General features: G+C 45.7%; 1 protein-coding gene across 13 annotated transcripts in view; it reads right to left on the reverse strand.

The window, feature by feature from the left end:
• Window positions 1–18,457, reverse strand: part of TANC2 (tetratricopeptide repeat, ankyrin repeat and coiled-coil containing 2) — a 288,782-nt gene that overhangs the window by 75,345 nt on the left and 194,980 nt on the right. For all 13 annotated transcript variants that reach the window (XM_064473522.1, XM_064473526.1, XM_064473528.1 and 10 more), the window contains 2 exons: window positions 15,904–16,167; window positions 3,436–3,561 (listed from right to left, as the gene is read on the reverse strand). In XM_064473522.1, coding sequence (XP_064329592.1) covers window positions 3,436–3,561; window positions 15,904–16,167 — 390 coding nt within the window. The remainder of the gene's footprint in view (window positions 1–3,435; window positions 3,562–15,903; window positions 16,168–18,457) is intronic.

Raw genomic sequence — 18,457 nt, forward strand, 5'->3', positions numbered from 1 at the left:
TCAGAAATCATGTGTTTTACAGACTCCCCTCTCTTCAAACAGGAATTTCTTCCCAGCTCCGTTGGCAATCAGCATCCACCACTCATTAGTTGCTTTACACTTTGTTCTAGATGCATCTTGTTGCTGTTTGAGTACTCCCTGGTGGAAGATGGATCTTGCCGTCCAAAGCAAGCCCCTACAGGGCTAAGCTGCGTAGCCTGGGTATTGCCAATACCTTGAGAGGAAGCTCAGGTGAGAAGTGCCTTAATGCTTATCACAATGAAATGCGGCTCTGAATAACACAGAATCAATCAGCATCTGGTTAAATAAAAACCTGTAAATTAGCCAAATGTCTGAGTTTACTTCCTGTACTTGCTTTAAGCTGCAACTTCTTTAAACGTCATCTTAAATGGATACATCCATCAGGATGAAACCAGCGCCTATTTTTCACGGACCGTGCGCCTAAAAAGGCTAAACTATTTTTTTAGCGTTTTTAAGAAGCGCGTGAAACTCTCGTACCCGAAAGGTGACAGTATTAAACACATACCGCAAGGGGAAAAACCCAGAAAATTATAGAAGACAGTTTATATGGCTACAGCCATATGGCTGATATTGGTAAACAATCTATTGGTGGAGTCGGAGCCGTCCTCCCCTCCACTCCAAACCTCACCTGAACACCACAGTTCTTCACACCCTGCTCAGCGCCGACATTTGCTTTTTGGAGAAAAAAAAGAAAAAACCATGATGGCAACAGTCCGGGTGTTCTAACAGCACGTAACTTGGTTGCCATCTGGCTCCTGCTCCTCGGTACATCACAGCCATCGTCTTGTACTCTTGGGTTACAGCAACCCTCAACAGCTCCAAATCCCGCTGGTGGAAAATAGTAAAGGCAAAAATTGCGTTCCCCATCCTATTAAAAACCTGCCGCTGGCACGAACACTCGCCGTGCTCTTAGCCGTTGGGACTGCTGAGTTACCCCCGGCTCAAATAACTGATTGAACAAAAAATAGCAGGGACGGTCTCCCATTTAGTTTCTCTGCACTGGGATTCTTGAACACGGGGAACAAATCAGTGGGCTGTAACGTGTCCCCCTGGGACAGGGCCAGGAATTGCTTCGCTACTTCAGCCCAGTGCCAAGACGAGAGACATTAAAGTTAAACCCAAGTTTAGGATTTCCAGTTGGAACAAAGAGCCGGTGATTGTAACAGCCCAGACCGACACAATTTCACAGTGATATCTGAAACATGTAGTATATTGGGGGGGGGAGGGGAAAAGCCCTCACATATTCAACAAAACAAAAATATTTCCAAATAGTGCTGGTTTGGGTTTTTCACATCCTCTTCTTCTCTCTCTCTTTTTAAAAATAGCACGGCACCTCAACTAGGATCAGAAGCAAACTCCAAAAAACTGAAACCCTGCTGCTATTCTCATGCAACCTTCACCCAAAAAAAGAGGAAAAAAAAGAACGAAAAGAAGAAAGAAAATCTGTAGTGCTACATGGTTTTTAAAAGTGTGTCTGGAAAACAATTTGATTCTGTTCCTACAATAAAGTTTAATGTTTTGGATGCAATCACTGCAAATTACGAAGCCTTGGCACGCTACTCCGCTCGAGCATATGGAAATTTTGTCTGTCAAACTTTGCTTTCTTCCCTTACTGCCTGCTAATACATTTTTATAACTGCCTCACCAGCCAGTACGATTTCATTACAGACTGCGATCCAAAGCGACACAAACCCACTTTTTTCTTCCAGTCGGGGCTCGTGTGCTCGGTACAAGTCCCAGGCAGGCTGTAACAGGTCGTGCTTGTGGTGCTGTGCAAACACCCAACCCACCACCCTCCGGCCACTGATTTCCTTACTGGAGGATGGTGGGCGCTTGCTCAAAAACACCCCAGAGAAAAGAGAAGTTCAATGTACCGCCAGCAGAACCCCCTTTCCCTGCGTACAGGCGAGAACAGACTAGTCTCGCGGCACAGCAATGCCCAGGAAAAATCCCAAACGAGCTTTCTCGGCCATTTATTCATCTGCGCAATGGCAAATGATGGGGATGAAGCATTAGCCCGGCGATCTGCTGCAGATGCAGGACTGTCACGGTGATCGATGGGGATGCGGCCAAAGACCACGCTCAGATTAGGAGGGGGATGGAAGCTGTAAGGTGGGCTGGAGCCCCAAGGACGTGGGCTGGATCTAGCTGGAGTTGTCTGGAAATAAACAAAATACTAAAATGTCAGCCCTGGCTCCTCTTCTCATTGCTAATGTCTCTTCTGTGGAATTCGGCAGGAAGAACCACAAAAATTTCCCCTCTCAAAAGGCCTTTCAGAAGGCAAAGGGCTGCCTGAATACCGGCATTGTGAGCGCCCGTAAGAGGGACGCGTCGGGACGGTGGCCCCATACACTGCGCTTGGCTCCTTCCCTGCTGGTACGCTGCAAACTGCGAAGGGGGGCTGAAATCTTTTGCTTTTGTTCAAAAAAAGGAGAAAAAACCCAGCAGCTCATCAAAATTTCTCATTTTTTAGAAACTCTCAAAGTCTTAGCCACGCAGTGCTCAGAGACTGACAGAGGGCTGGGAGGGGAGCAGTCAGGGAGAGGAATTTGGGGACCTTTTGCAGGACTACTCCTATGCGATACAGGGCGGGTGTATAGGGTAACGCTCCTGAGCCGGCGGGTGCAGGTTCAGACTGGGCTGTCCGTAGGCACATGCAGCCCGTGCCATCGCTGCGGGCCTGGCTGCTGGGCTCCAGGAGGGCCGTGCTCTCAAGCCGCGCACACGTGGAGGAGGCGGCCGTCACCCCGCCTCGGGGCACAGGGCAGCACGTTGTAGTCAACGGACGATTTGCTGATTTGTACTTGAGTTCCTGAAAAATGAGGCTGCTCGGACTTCGGGTCAGTTCAACAATAGCATTTCTGTGTAATCCACCTGAAACAGAGTTCGAGGCTCCAACGTGTTAAAGCACACGCTCTTCCAAACAGCGCAACTGTAGGAAGTTGGGGGTGGGACCTATTTAATATCAGTGTCTGCGGGACAGTGATGGGGGACACGCCTTTATACCACGGCTACATACAGTGTGTACGTGGCGAACCGGACAGCTCAGTCACCCCAGAAAAGCAACCCCAGAATGTTACAGTGACGCACTTCACCGATCACGGCACCGTTTTAGGAGCAGCAGGGCAGCACCTGGCCGGCCACCATCAGGCAGAGGCAGGGATGCTTAGCTCATTACTTCGTTTATTTCCTTTCCCCTCCCATTTGGCTGTGCTACCAAGAAGGATGCTGCAAATAAAGGAGACTGGCTCACATCCTCATGGAGAGGCAGCGCTTCGCACCTGTACATAAACCAGCCCTGCCCCAGCGTTTTCACGAGGCCGCGGACACAGCGGCTGCCGTACCAGCTCCCGCCCCTGCGGGACGCGGGCCCCTGCGGGGCGCGAGCCCCCGACGCCTCCAGCGTGGCCCTACCTCGCAGGTCCTGCTGCGTGCGGGCGCCGGCCATGCTCTGCCGCGGCATTCGGAGGGAGGTCCGCAGGGGAGTGTGCCTCTGCTCGTCCAGGTACGCGAGATCTTCTAAGTGGGCTGAGCTGGTGGCTGCCACGAGAAAGCAAACAACTACATCACACCTGGCTTTCGGATCCAATACTCTGGTTAATATATATACATTTTTTAAGCAAAATACAGAGTTGTAATTACATTAAGTCAATGCAGCTAAGCTGAACCAAGCCTAGTTTTCTTTAGCAAGGAGCAAGAAGAGTTGTGGTAACTTCTTCTCATGCCCCATCGGTACTTGCTCTGCTTTGCCCTCCTGTTGATGTTCACAAACAAAAAAGACAGGGAAAACGGAGACACAGCGTCTCTTATATCGATCTAAGTTCTCCCAATCACAAAACTTACTCAGTCGCGGGTGTGCAAAGCTCGACACAGGCGTGCAGCATTTCCTACTGCACGAAGGACAACTCAACAGTGCATTTCCCCTGAAGCCCACAATCTCCTCTTCAATTATTTTAGAGCTACTTCGTTCGGACATTAAAATTTATACGTTTGTAAAGCCAGAATTAGTGGCAGAAAAATTAAACCTTCAACAGACCAGTAAAAGTATACAAATAAATGAGAAAAGTGTTATCGGAACTAAAGCAGGCAACTTTACTATTCCAACCTTACTTGCTGATGGGAGAATTTGGTTTCCTTTACAATGCTACATTAAATAGGAACAATTTATTGGTCTCTGCTGAAGGTGCCACCGTTACACAAGTAAGTGTGGGTGGAGCAGAAACTGCAGCTAGAAACTTTCTCTCTCTCGGAAGCTGGCAGATAATACAGTGCAAAGTGCCTTCTATTCCACTTTCCAGCTGAAGCACATGGATCATCCCGCCGCTAGCCGCGCGCACGCCTCCAGATGAACGGGCTGCTTGTGCGGGGCAGAGCTACGCGCAGCGATGCCCAAGGCATCACGGGAACACACAGCAGATCAGGCAGCAGCACGAAGGCTGCAACCGGCCCGACTTCGACGGTGTTTCTCTCCAGATCCCACGGCCCCAGGCATCACCTCACATGCGGCACTGCCTGCCAAGGTGCGACCTCCACAGCGATCATTTCGGTCGTGAGCTTTCAAGCAATGCCCGATGATTACTGATTTTTTTTAAAATCGAATTTCATGATGGGTGCCGCATGGTTTGGTGAGCAACGTCTCCGGACCGTATCAGAGGGGAATGACTAGGGTTAACACAGGCCCCAGAGCTGCATCAATCAACTCTTTTTAATGGTGACGACTGGGAGATAGGAGAAAAACCAGATTTGGATCACTTGCATCTGAATTTACCCACTGTTCTGCCATGTCAGAACCCTTTTCAGTCAAGTAATTTACAGAATATTACAAAACAAAGGAATGAAAACTCCACTGCATGAAATAAGCTTCCCAATTATACACAGAAAACTTAAAAAACAGTCTTCGCAGATCACCAGCTCTGTTCTTGTTCTGATAACCATTTCCAAAATATCACAGCAAACATTTACCGATGGAAATCACGCTGCTCAATATTCGGCTGCTCAGTACTCCATATCCGATACTGCTTTTTTTTCTTTCGTTTTTGGTCAATTACCATAATGATATTATTATTTTAAATTGAACTAATTAATTGACTTCTTCAAAGGCTGCCTGTAGAGCTGACACTAATTCTTCGCTGTGAAATGGGTAAATATTTTGATACGACTGTGGAGTAGCTCACGGCATTGGACTTTGCGTCCTTCCTCCTCGCCAGACAACAGGAGATGTAACAATTCAACAAAACTGAAAGGCAGAAAATTTCAAACCTAAAAGACACACTTCTTTCATACAACGCCTAATGACCATGTGAAAATCTTTACAAGATCTTGCTGCAGTCAAAAACTAAGCAGGATTCAGCGACTCTAACAGGGGTGGGGAGAAGGGGCTTAAATTTGGCAGCAATTTTTCATGGTGTTCTTGAAATGGCCTGAACTCTGTGTGTAAGTTTTAAGAAAAAAAAAATAAATAAGAGAAAGACAGAGAGAGGAGAAAAGGTAAACAACAGGAGCGAGCAAAAAAGAGGAGATAAACCCATCAAAGTCTGTTTTTAGAAGTCCTTCATGCTCTTCTAGTCTTGTAAAGTTGATTAGATGTTCACTGTGAAGGAGCGGATTAGGGCTGAAACGCTGCAATTAGGAAGACGCGGCTTTCGCGTGGGTGCAAGTTATTTTCTGTAAGCACTAAACCCACTGCGGCTTGCTCACAGCATCTCCCGCGTTCAGCTTCAGGTTTCGCTTACACCGCGGCGGCACAGGCCAGCGACACGAGCCTTCTGCATAAACCCGTGCGCAATCCGCGTCCGCTTTTTGCAGCGTAACTGAGCCAGAGGAGCCGCAGCGGAAGAGCAGATGTTACCGCAGCGACCCGCGGCAGACCCCAAGCACCCCGAGGGTTCCCAGTTCAGGGAGGGGGGGCGCAGGCATGCCCAGCAGCCGGGAGCCGCAGAGCCAGGTCGGCCCTTCCCGCCTCGGCCCGCCGGCCACGCCGGCACGCTGAGTACCGCGCTGAGTACGCCCCAGCGCTTGATGCACTCACGCGTGAGGCTGCCGACCTTCTCATGAGAAGTAGGGCTTTAATAGATAATCCTGCCTTGTTAAATAAAAAGCCCTTTTCACTTCAGGTGATTGTCAGGCGACAAGATAAAAAGCTGACAGCCAGGACTGCCTAGCACTGCCGAGTGCATTTAGGAACCAGAAACAGCCCTAACTGATCCTGAGAGAGTTTAGAACAGGAATATTCAGGCAGAGGAGGCCCCCTTTTGAAAAAAAAAAAAGGTCTTTTAAAATCAAAGTCTGAATGCTTTTCTCCTCTATTTGCAAATGACACTGCAGTAAGCTTATGCAGACCATTAAATCAGGATAAGGATTATCATCCTTTCCAGGCGTATCTTCTACCCTTGCACGGGAGTTATTAATGCGTTACACACAGAGCTCAGCAGTTCTGCTGCACCAAGGCTTCGTCGCATACAATAAACAAACTTGCTGTCTGAAAGAACTACTGTTTCTTTGTGAAGACACCACGCTTTTTCTTTGCTGAATTCTGTTAAATGTCCCCGTGAATTCAGTTCAAGTTACCCCGTTGAAGCTGCTCCTGCTTCTCTGGAAATAAAGGGAAGAAACCGAAACTCCCCACACTGGACTTGCCGCAAGGAGAACCGAGCGCCCACGGCAGGGCACGGCTGTGCGTATGCTCCGACACTAAAATATATATATGTATTTATATATGTATAGGGGAGAGAGCGTGTGTGTGTATATATCTATCTATCAGCTGCTGAATGACAGCATTTCCTCCCTCTAAATTCCGTATTCGCTTCTCCTCCGGTCCCATTTTAATTCTATCAAGCACATACAGAGCCATCAAGGATGACCAGAAACATTAATCTTGCTGGTAATTTCATTTCTTTATACAAGATCATTCGATGTAGCAAACTGATAAGAGGTCGGTTGTCCAATTTATATAACAACAGTTAAAACCAAGAATCATTTCCTCCCCAATTACTCATCAACAAAAAACTAAAATAACCTTTTTTTAAAAAAAAAAAACACCACATTTGCCCTTGACCAGAGAATCCGCTTTACAATACGATTATTAGCGATTTCTTTTGCCGTCTCCAGGCAAACACCCCCATCCAAGCCGACCTCGCGCACGCTGAGGAAAGCCCGCGCTACGAACGCGGCGCGTGCCCGAGGCCAGGGCCTGCGCTCCTCCAGGGCAGCGCAGAGCCTCCCGCTGGCCGCACAGCACGTTAAGTGCCAAACCGCCGCCCTTCAGAGGCGGGGATCGCACGCCACACGCAGCCTGTACCGCCCAAACCGCGCTTGACTCCCACAACACACGTGACTTGAGTGCTTCAGAGGCATCACCTAGGAGCAGCCCCACGCCTAGCGTGTGGTCCTCTTAAATCGGTACTAACGGTGTTCGTTTCAAACTTTGTGGGGAAAAACTTGATGAAGAGACTCGCTGGGAGGGCACGCCCAGGCCTTCACACCCAGTTTTTCAAACTTTATCCGCTGGTCTAACCAAGCGTGGCATCTCCCGCTAAACACATCGCATTCTTTAAAACAGAGGCTAAAGAACAGCACGGGTGTATTTTTGACTTGGCAATACCGGCAGTTCTACTTCCTTCTTCCAAGACGGCTGCCTTTAAGGGTGTTCTGTTGTTGGTCTTTTCCCTTTTTTATTTTCTCCTTTTTAAGTCCTCAAAACCCTCTTTTAGATTAGCTTCGGATGAACGGGGTTCTGTGATATTTCATCTTTTACATAAAAGCCACAGGTAACAGACAAAGAGCCGAGGCCTCACACACATCAGTCCTATCATCTTCTTACCGCCTACTTACGGGCTGCAGGATTCTCCTACTTACGATGTAGGAAAAGGTTTTCAACATGAAGCCAAGATTTCTGGAGCCTAAATGACGGACAGCTGGTCACCGCAACTGCTAATGCAGAGCCGACTTCGAGACGTCCTTAGAAAGTGGCTTCTGGACTGTGCCCAGACCAGCTAGCAGCGAAAAGGGGGGTTCGCGATGTTGGGACTCACGATGGGTCCCGAGGAACATCATTTTGCCGTTGGGTTGCGTAATTAAAAAGCTTTTCTAATGCAAAGGCTGAACAACCTTTCAAAATCGCATTCTTCTTCTGGGATGTGAGAGGGCAGGAACGAAGCCTGAGAGCTGTTCTTCACACTCGCCCAGCACCTGAGCCCTACCGGAGGACGGCACTCAGTCCTTTATCACAAATCGAGACAGGGCCGTCAGCTCTGCTTGCTCCAGAAGAGCAAACGGCAAAGGCACGGCGATGGGGCTGTTCCGATGGCTGCTCGATGGCACCCGTTACTGCTCAAGAGGCGGAAAGGAGTTTCTGAAGCAAACAACAGAATACTTTTCAAGTCCCTACAATACACGTGCAGCCTCCTGGAAGAAGTTCCGTTTTGTTTCCTGGGAGAACTGCCGTTGTGCCAGCATTTTTTCTTTTTATTTATTTAAAGAGTTTGCATTTCGCCCTCTGTCCCGCCTGTGAAACGAGAAGCCAGCCACAATCCCAGGTGTTTCGCACGGGTGGACTTTGTGCTCTGCCAGAGGAGAGCGAGACGATGGCCAGCGGCCTGATTTATTGTAGGTCCTACAAGAAGTGAGGAGTTATTCCTCAGCAGCCCAAAAGCCAGGCTCTCTTCCCACCTTCATCATCACCATCACCATCTTCCACAGCCGCAACCGAGGAGCCTCGCACACAAGGAACTGCAGCCTGCGTGAGCTGCCACATCCATTTCACGTTTCGCCACGGATTAGTTTTGCAATTGTCAGTACAACTATCCTGCCATTTCTCAGGCTGATGGACTGAGATTTGTCTTCTTGATTTAGAACTGAGGAATAATTAAAGAGATCTAAGACCAGAGGAACCAGAAGTAATTTTATCTGAGAATATGCTTCAGTACTTCACAAATTATGCAAGATCAATTTATCTTAGAAAATATTAAACTGTTGAAAGCTTCCCCTCAATTCCAAACCTTTTCCTATGTAATAAGACACAGTGACTGCAGATAAAATACAAGGGAGAAAAAAAAGAGTACCTCTGCAAAAATATTTATACACCGCAGATGGGATCCTCCCAAGGAAATGGCAAACAAATAGTGGAAGATAATTCAGTTTCAATGCACTGTTTGAACAAAAAACACTAAACCACCTGACTTGAAATCGATATTTGGCAGCCCAGGGAGGGGGAGGACTTTGCAGACAGGGTCTTCTCGGGGAGATGCTCTCATCCGAGTCAGTGGGTTCAGCTTGCCACGACTGATGCGCGGATCAGACTGCATTATTCAAGGTAGAATACTCTCTGTGTACCCCAAATTCAGATTCCTTAGAGCTGTATTGATAAATATGCTCCAGATTTAATGACAGAACCTTTGGCTGGATATCTAGTCTAAGGTATCAAGAAGCAAACACAAATAGGACAAAGCTAAGTTTTGGGGTTTATCCGAAGCACCTTCATTTCGTCTCTCTCCTTGGAATAATTCGTAGAAGAGTCCCAACTACTTCAGAGTTTAACTGTACCCCATAATCAAAGTAAAAAAAAGAAGAAAGGTGCTAATTTTTGTTGCGCTGCGACACAGGTACCTCTCAGGGCCTGCGGAAAAGCATCTGGCCTGCGGCAGCTCTCATTAGAGGTTTCTTTCCCCCCGTTGCAGCGCATTTTGTTTGACATCGTGTTTCTCTCTGTGCTATTTTTGCATCGGTTCTCCTTCCCCCAGGCAGAATTAGAGGTATTCTTAAAAAGCTTCTGCTCTGCTTCCTCCCGGGTGGTCTTCAGTGGGTCTTACTGCGGTTTCACTTCTCCCAGGTTGGTCACTCCAGCCCGGATCACTGCTCTCGCCCGGCTTCTGTGACCTTTCCCGGACTCCTCCAGGGAAACCATGGGACCGAGGGAAATATGAATGTATTTCAACATTAAAAAAAACCCAATTTTTTGTGACCAGTTGCTTCCAATCACTTTCATCTCTTGCTCAAATACCGCTGCTTGACCGTGTATTTTTCGGTCCTTAGGTGAGAGAGATATTTGCTTTTCTGGAAGTCACACTTTTCAAGCCACATTTTGTAACCTTTCTTGTACTATTAGCCTGTGCTTTTGTCCTTGGGCGGTGCAGGCAGAGACAGGCAGGCCTGCCAGACACTCAGATCTCTGCCAGAAACTCCCTTAGAGGACCAGCTGCCAGATACCGGGACACGGGATGCTCCCCGAGATAACCAGCGCTCGCTGTGCTCTCAAAAAGACATAATTTAATGGCATTTACGCATACCCTGCCCCCACCTTCAAAGAGATACTTTTCTAATGGAGAAGAATTTGAGGTTAATAACTCATAATGTATTTGCTGCTATTTTATATTCTAGAAGAGGAAAAAGAGAGGAGCAGGTATTATATAAGGGCATTTTAATTCCCTATTAACATTTAAACAGACCTTACAAACCATGCATGTGGTCTAAATAACACAAGATTTCATGTTTCATTTCACGGATAATGGAAATGGAGCGAGGCGTTCATTGTGTACACGAAAGGCAAACTTTCCTGAGAAACCGTGTTCATTCAAAGACCTGAATGCCCAGCGCCGGTGCCAAGCGTCTCCTGACGATCAGTATGAAACACGTTCAAGTATATAAAATGAGCTATTGTGCGTATTTGCCTGGGATGGGGTAGGAAGGAAATGCAGCCGCAGCTTTCGGTTTCTGGGAACAATAAAACAGCAAAGCAAATGGATTCATATGGGGCCGAACTGTACGAGTGAGTTAAAGAGTTATGGGAAGACCTGGGATTATTTTTATAGGGGTTTTTCTTGGATCATAACCTCTCCAAAATTGCAGCCCTCTCTCATTTCAGAGCACACACCGTCTCTCCCAACAGGTAAAAAGTTCTTTCACAGAAGTAAAAACCACTTTTAAAGTTTTGGGGTTTTTTCCTTCCTTTTTTTTTGAAAGCATTTTGCTACCAACTCCTGACTGTCTTCCTGAAACTGCCACCCGAATCACTGGAGGACAAGTAAATGCAACAAAATTGGGAATTTTAACCGTGTTTTTGGTAATTTGCTGTTGCTATCAGTGCCATAACCATGGAGGATCTCCAGATCAGCTTTGCACCCGTTGTCACTGCCATCGCAAGGGCCTTTGGCAGCGACTCCTCCAGGCCACCATTACAGCTGGAAATCCACACACGGCCCTGCGTGTGTTGGTGAAATACAGAGATTTTTCCACATCATCACCCCTAACGTGGACACTTGTTACCTTGGCTCCACTTCTCTGTTCCGTTCCATTTCCTGCCTTTTTTTTTTTTTAAAGCTTCAAGATTTGGGGTTTCAGTTAGAACTGGTGATCCCTGGGTTATGTTTTCTGAATGCCACACAGCAAGAAAAATTGCTGTTAATGCCGGAAGAATGAAGCAACATTTCATTGTACTGCGAAGGCCACGTTCAGGAGAGGTAACACGTACCTCCCAACACTTCCCCATCCCTATGTAGGAAGGGAATTTCCTTAATCAGAACTAAGAGAAGTTTTAGTTTGCTTTTTTGTGGGTGTCTCCCCCGTTAAATCCATGCAGTATAACATAGCTTTGGTTAAACAGAGGGAAAAAGTGTATTAACAGATTTGAGTTACACCGTTGAGGTTAACAGAAAATATAATCACTTCCCTGCACACAAATGATTGAAAATACTACTTTAAAATCCTGAAATGTTAATGTGACTGACTGTGGTTCTAATCTGATAATGCTCTACATTTTACATAGTTAGGGATGGAGCTCACCAATATAGAGTGAGTTTTTAAATGAGACTATCACGACTAAACTTGATTTTTACAACTCTTTCCCTAATAACCTGATCGTCACTTAAACGAAGTTGTCTCCGACCACTGAAGTCAGTAAGATCACAAGAGTTTACTCCAGTTTAGAGCCTCAGGAGGGGTTTAACAAAAGCAGCGTAACACCAAGGGAATCGGCTGTGCCCGAATGGCAGAGCTGGAGGTGCTGGCGCCTCTCAAACGCGGCGACTACGGGAATTTACCTCCAGCAAAGCGTTGCATTTCCCCCTCATTTTCACGTCCAAGTGGCTGAACAGTTTTGCTAAAGCTTTTCAGAAAATTCAGCCATCTGACCGTAGAGCTCTGAATTCAAGCAGTGTAACTTTGGTAAAATTATAAGCTACTAAATGCACAACGTCAAAACTCTTTGGTAAATCCAGGTAAAGCATCTCCAACTCCAGGAGACCATGAGAAACCGAGGCCAATATCCACGACGGGCCACTGTTCCTTGCACCTGGCTGGAGTGGGATAGGTCTCAGTTTCCAGGATGAAACCTATACAACCGTTTCATTCCAGCTGGTTTTGTGCTATTTAGCTGATGAGAATCTAAACTTCTCAGGCTGAGCTGTGGCAACAAGCACTCTTTCCAAAGATCAGAGGAATACATGGAGGGAACCACTTCTCTTTTTGAATCGATAGGGACTTGATAAGTAAAGTGGCAGAAATAGAATAATCTGGAAAATATAAAAAAATCTCAAGGTTGTAAAAAAACCTTGGAATTCCAGAGAGACATGCCTAAAAAATGCTGAAAGAATATTTAGCTCCATCAACCTGTGAGAAAAAAGTGCAAGAGAAATGCTAACTCAGTGAGAAGATCTTTCAAAGATTCCCCACGGAGATGAAAAATACCTTTTCTATATCAAAAGACAAAAAAGACAATATGGAGCCAGGCTGGGCTCCTCTCTGCATTTATAAAGACAGTCTGCGAATGGTGCACAAAACCAATTTCAGGAGCTGAATTGCATTTTTAGCTTTGAAAAGACTTGATGAAATTTGAAGGTGGAACGGACTCAGTGCCTGAGCTTACCTCCGCTGACTCTAACGCTGGCTCTGAAGCCCGGTGGCACCAATTTCAATATAAGGGAGAGCTGTTAATGTGGGATATTTGGAGAAAAGACCAGCAGCTCTGGTCCCGAAATCGCCTTTTTTCCCCTTCAAACGCAGTGTCAGTGCATTGAGACTATGCTCCCATTTTGCTTAATTTTCTGCTAATTGATGAGTCTTCATTTACCCGGCAGCCAAGCCGTGAGCAATTTGCTGTCCGTAAGTGATGTGTGACCCGGAGACCTTTAAGCTGTCCGGTTCCTGCAAGAGGGATCGTTTGCTCCGACCCTTTCGCAGCACACTTGCCCGTTCTCTTCCGAGTCTGTTCTGCAGCACTCGCTGCCTGGGCAAACAGCAGTGCCCTTCACAGCTGCTTCTGGCTTAATACCATAAAATTGCCTAACAACTTTTATACTCGGTGCAGTAACTCACTCGGTACGGCTCATCACACGTGCTCCCACCGAGCTGATGTGAAAGACGTGCTCCCACAACCGGGCTTTGAAAAAACTCGTATCACGTATACAGTGACCTACGGATCCCAGTGATTTACCAAGACCCAGAGGTGCTCCTCCAAATCTAACACCCCACTTTGGCATTTTAAGGTACACAAGAGTCTCCAGTGGTTTGGTGGTGGTTTTTTTCCCCCCCAAGAGGAAGTATCTACCAAAAAAAGTGCTTTTAACTGTTTCTGAAGAAATATTATGCAACAAAGTGCAAGACGAGATCGATACGTGTCGGGAGAACTGCTTCCAGTTGTAAACTGCAGGTGAGTGAAGGGATGGGCTACACGGCAGTGATCTCTGTCTGTAAGCCTGCTATGAGAAAGAACTTTTTTGTGCCATTTCGGAAGATATACAGGGAGAACCTTTAAAAAGAACTGAAGGAAAAAAGAAAAGAGCCACAAGGTGTAAGGGCTGTCATGCTCTGGTCCCCAAGAATAGACTGGTTGTATATAAATTCAACTGCATTTGAAAAAAAAGACAAGAACAGTCTGTTTTAGCAAAGCTGTGGTTTCACGATTGCCTTAAAATGTGGAACACCCCTCAAAGAAAGGCAGCTTTCTGCCCCACTCCCAGGCACTCTTTGCCTCCACACTAACGAACTTGTGGCTCAAAATCAATATACATATTTTCTAGAGGGTTAATTTTCAGTGGGATTAGGCTACTAATTTGGTTTATCAGATGGCTACGCAACGCGTAGCGCTGGTGCAACGCCGTGGAGCTGGCAGACAGCGCGGGATTAACCCTTTGGGCAACGGCACATTTTGCAGGTAGCTTAAATCAAGCATGAAACTACATCTGGTTTCCCTCTCCCGTCGTTCAAGTACACAGATAACGAGGTTAACTGGTCTGGGGCTAGAAAACATTCTTTTCTGGTGTCACAAACTTGTAAGAGATCACATGTGATCATTTGACGATAAAAGGTTAAGTCAGATCTTGTATTCTCGTCCACAGTTCCTACCACAAGGACTTATCCTGGGATATGAACTACGTGAGCTGACACACTACCTAAAAGCAGCAAAACCCCCACAAAACAAAACCAGCCAGAAGGAAAAGGTGTTCCTGAACCTTGCTAGAGAGTTTCCGCTTCAAACAGTATTTGCCTCTGAATGCATCAATCAAGCCAATGACTTCCAAAGTCAATTAAACAAATACACACGCGTATTTGTAACTTTATGGTACCCGGCCTGCCCTGTTTCCTTTTGAAGGTGTTTACGCAGCTTCGTTTATAAGAAATGAACCTAAAGTAACGAGGCAATGCAGGAGGAATTTCCCACTTTTTTCCTCTCCTCTCTTTCCATTCTGAAATCCCCGGCTTTTAGTCTTTCAGACCAAAGCAGCATGTGTTGTTGTACCTCCAGGCTTGGGGTGCTCCTATTTTAGCATCTATAAAACCTCATTTCTACATCACTTTTAGGCCTGTGACTGTCCGAATCGGGATTAAAAAGGAAACCTAATCTAGTTATGCAATGCAGCCCGGGTTGCCAAGAGATGCTGTTTTAACAGACAATATCCCAGGCCCTGTGCAGTCCGGACTTTCTGGAGCAATATTCATGCTGGCAGCCAGCGGGAGAGTCCTGCAGGGACCCTACGGAAAGACAAAGACTGTATTTCTCCATGTGTCTTTACAGACAGACATACAGACCACCTCAGTGTTTAACTCCAGAGAAGTTACCCAGCAAGAAAAAAAATATGGGGCATCAAAGCAAAGGAGAATAATTCCAGGCAAGCAGCTTTTCAGCAAAGCTTTAATATTTTTAATCCTATCTCTTGTTTTTGTCCTGCTGCTACCAACTTCAGGGAGAAACTTAGCGGACTGTTAAAAGACATCAATACGAGATGCCACAGCATCATCTAAGAATCTTTCAAACAGCAGACATGAAATTAAATGAAGAAAATTTTGATGTTACGCCAAACCAAAACATTTTAGTCATTAGCAAATCCCAGATGCCGCAAACGCCAAAGCAGTGCGTGCACACGCGTGTGCGGAGACGTTCAGGGCAAAGCCCACCACGAGAGATGGGACCCCTTAACAACTCCTCTGTAGAGAGAAAGTATCGTCATTCTCTTAACGCCAAGGTTCTTATGATCTTCAGAGAAGATCGGACACTTGGTTTTACTTGCAATGAATCCTTTTAAGCAGTAGAAATGGTTTTGATGTCTTGGAATTTTGTGGTACTTGAAACCCAAGATTACTTGCCTTGTAATGATAGCAAAGAATCTCATTTTTTTATACATTCTCCAATGATCTTACAGTTGTATAATTTTGTACAAAAAAGGGACTACAGATTGCTGAAATAACCATTAAGCGTCATCAGAACCAGTTTTCCCCATGGGAATTTTCCATTTAGAAGCAGTAAGTCAAAAGAAAAAAACAATTTTTGTCATGCTAAATCATGATGACCACAGGAAGGAGATTTCTCCTCGGATAACGAGAACATGAAAAATGCTGTGACGTGCATCCACTGTGTCTCCCTCTGACCTAAAGGCAAAAATGTTTCTTTCTTACCTGCTACTGAATTTGGCCGTGGCATAAGGTAAAGAGGAATAGACTGCACTGACTGGGACAGGACGGTGTCCAGGTTCCTCTCTGGGATTTTGTTCAGGCTGTAGGTGGAAGCCGTCATGTTCTCGTCCACGCGGTATAAGCAGGAGTCCATGCTGGATTTCTGGGACTGCCAAGGTTTCAGGTTTCCTCCCGATCCAAGTTCTTTACTGCTTTCCCCTCCATATTTAGTGCGTTCCACATTTTCTGAGTAACTTGTCAAAGTAGCTTGAAGGAAGAAATTATAAACAAAATGAGTAACAAAGAAAGAATGGCTTGCACACACGCTGCTCTATGCCGAGTTGTGCAATGCAAGAGCCAAAAAAATGATGTTCATCATATTTTCCACATTCACATAAATCAGAGATTATGGAATTTAGTTTAATGATGCTGTTTCTGCTTACTACTTCCAAAAGAACATTGAGGCTATAATGCTTTGCCTCATACTGTTAAAAGCTATTTGTAATTACAAGGAGTATTACAAATTATGTGCAGTATTGTATTTGAATACGCAATTGCAGAAAGGGTAGAAATGATTAAGGAAAAAACATTATAAGTGCTCCTCATATCTTTTAATTTGCATCCCAGTTACCACCTTTTCAGGGCACGTCTGCAGAAGTTTATAACCTTGCGGTGCCTGACGCTGAAAAGCCCCCACCTGACTCGCATGAACAACCAGCCCTCAAGGATTAGTTTGGTTCAGAATCTGGACCCAATATCTCATTTGATTGATGGCAGGTTTTTATGAAGCTTTAACTGTAATCCACAGATTTTCCCTTATATTATTTCATTTTACAGATCAGGATTGTTGCTATATTGACTTTCACACCGGGAAGCGACAACGCAATACTGATGCACACCACGAACACCATCTCCCCGTTGGTGTGTTCCCTTCCGAATTCTGATGCAGTTATCCCCTGGCTGCAGCTCCCTCGGGCTGTTGACTTTCCTTTCATCTTTAGTCTCCCACGTATTCGTTCAAGGTCATAATCAGACCTCTTAGGTATTGAGAGGAGGTCCCAGCGCTCATACCAGCTCATTTGAGCGTGACAAACTTGCCTGCTCCCTAACTGGGGGAGGGGGGAAGAAAAAAGGAGAAAAAAAGAGAAAAGAGAAGAGAAAGAGAGCGAGAGATGACAAAGCAGAGCTCACTATCTTCTCATCGCCCCAATCATACACATTTCCACTTTCCATATTTGCTGTCCAAAACCCTGAAATTCAACTTGACCGTGAATGTTCTGAAGCCCCGGACGTGCCCTGGGTTTGTAGATCTACTTGCTAAACCCACTGAAATCTGTCATTTTCACTTAGCGGTGGTAAATACCTTTCCCAGCCCACACTCTGCGCTCTCTGCGCCGCCTGTCCCCGGACACAACAGTGCGGATCTCCTGCTCCTTGTCTGCAACACGAACCACGCCGCAGCACCTCCTCAGGGGCAGCCTCCTCGCCTTCACAAAAGCCCGTTCCCGAACCAAGGGAGATGCTGCCTCATTAACAAACAGCACCACATTAATTTTTATATCGATAAAAACAAACAGTAAATTACGCCAAAGGCGCACATGCTTTTAGGCTAAAGCTTTTTCTGTGCCAAGTCTTAAGAGTAAACAGCCTAGCAAAGAAGCTCCAGCTGAAGAGCACCGAAAGGAGGATGCAGTTTCGTTGCAAATGGGTACAGGTTATTTTGTTTGTTTTTCTAAATGCATCCAGAACCGAAGAACTACATATTTTAGCCAGTTGTTTACACATTGAGCACAGGAATAATTTCTCTGCCTAACATTATGCATTTCATTTAAATTCTCAGAAGTACCCCTACAGACCTGACAAATAGGGAGGTGACACCCAAAGCCAGGGGCTCGGGACAGCTCTCCTCACCGAGGCGCCACGCAGACTGCCGGACTCTATCCCCAATGCAAAACACGAACTTCAACATCCAAGGACTGATCTGGATTAATTATCCACGTTAAATGGCATTATAACAGGATCCAGAATTAACTACCTACATCTAAAGTCACAACATGGTCATTAAAAAAAATCAAGACCTGTAATTCCTACTGCGCCTGTTCCTTACCCACCCCAACCAACTCCACGTAGCTTCAACCTTTACCTCTATTTCTATCCTTTTATTTCTCAGTATTGGGTTTCTTGCCTAGGCAGTGGGATCAGTATCTTCATATCTCGTCCAAGTGTTCCAAAATTTAGTTGTTTGTAACATATTTTGAAATTCAAAACCAACACATGCAACTGCTAAGAACCGGTATTTGCTTTTTGGCATTTAAACGTAGGGCTGCTGTCAGGTAAACACATTTACACTTTAGCATAGGAAAATAAGGCAAAAACAAGAAACAGATGTTCAGACTTCCCTTGCTCCCTCAAATTGTTTCATATTGAGAAATAGTTTTTAAACTGGTGTCTAGAAAATCTGCATTTCAAAGTCTAGGCCTGCAGTGCTCGGCATACTGTGTTGTCTATTTAAAGAAAAAAATAATCCATTGCTCATTAAAATCCATTAATTTTAAAA

This window comes from Phalacrocorax carbo, chromosome 25 (assembly GCF_963921805.1).
Source record: "Phalacrocorax carbo chromosome 25, bPhaCar2.1, whole genome shotgun sequence".
In the NCBI taxonomy this organism is placed as follows: domain Eukaryota; kingdom Metazoa; phylum Chordata; class Aves; order Suliformes; family Phalacrocoracidae; genus Phalacrocorax; species Phalacrocorax carbo.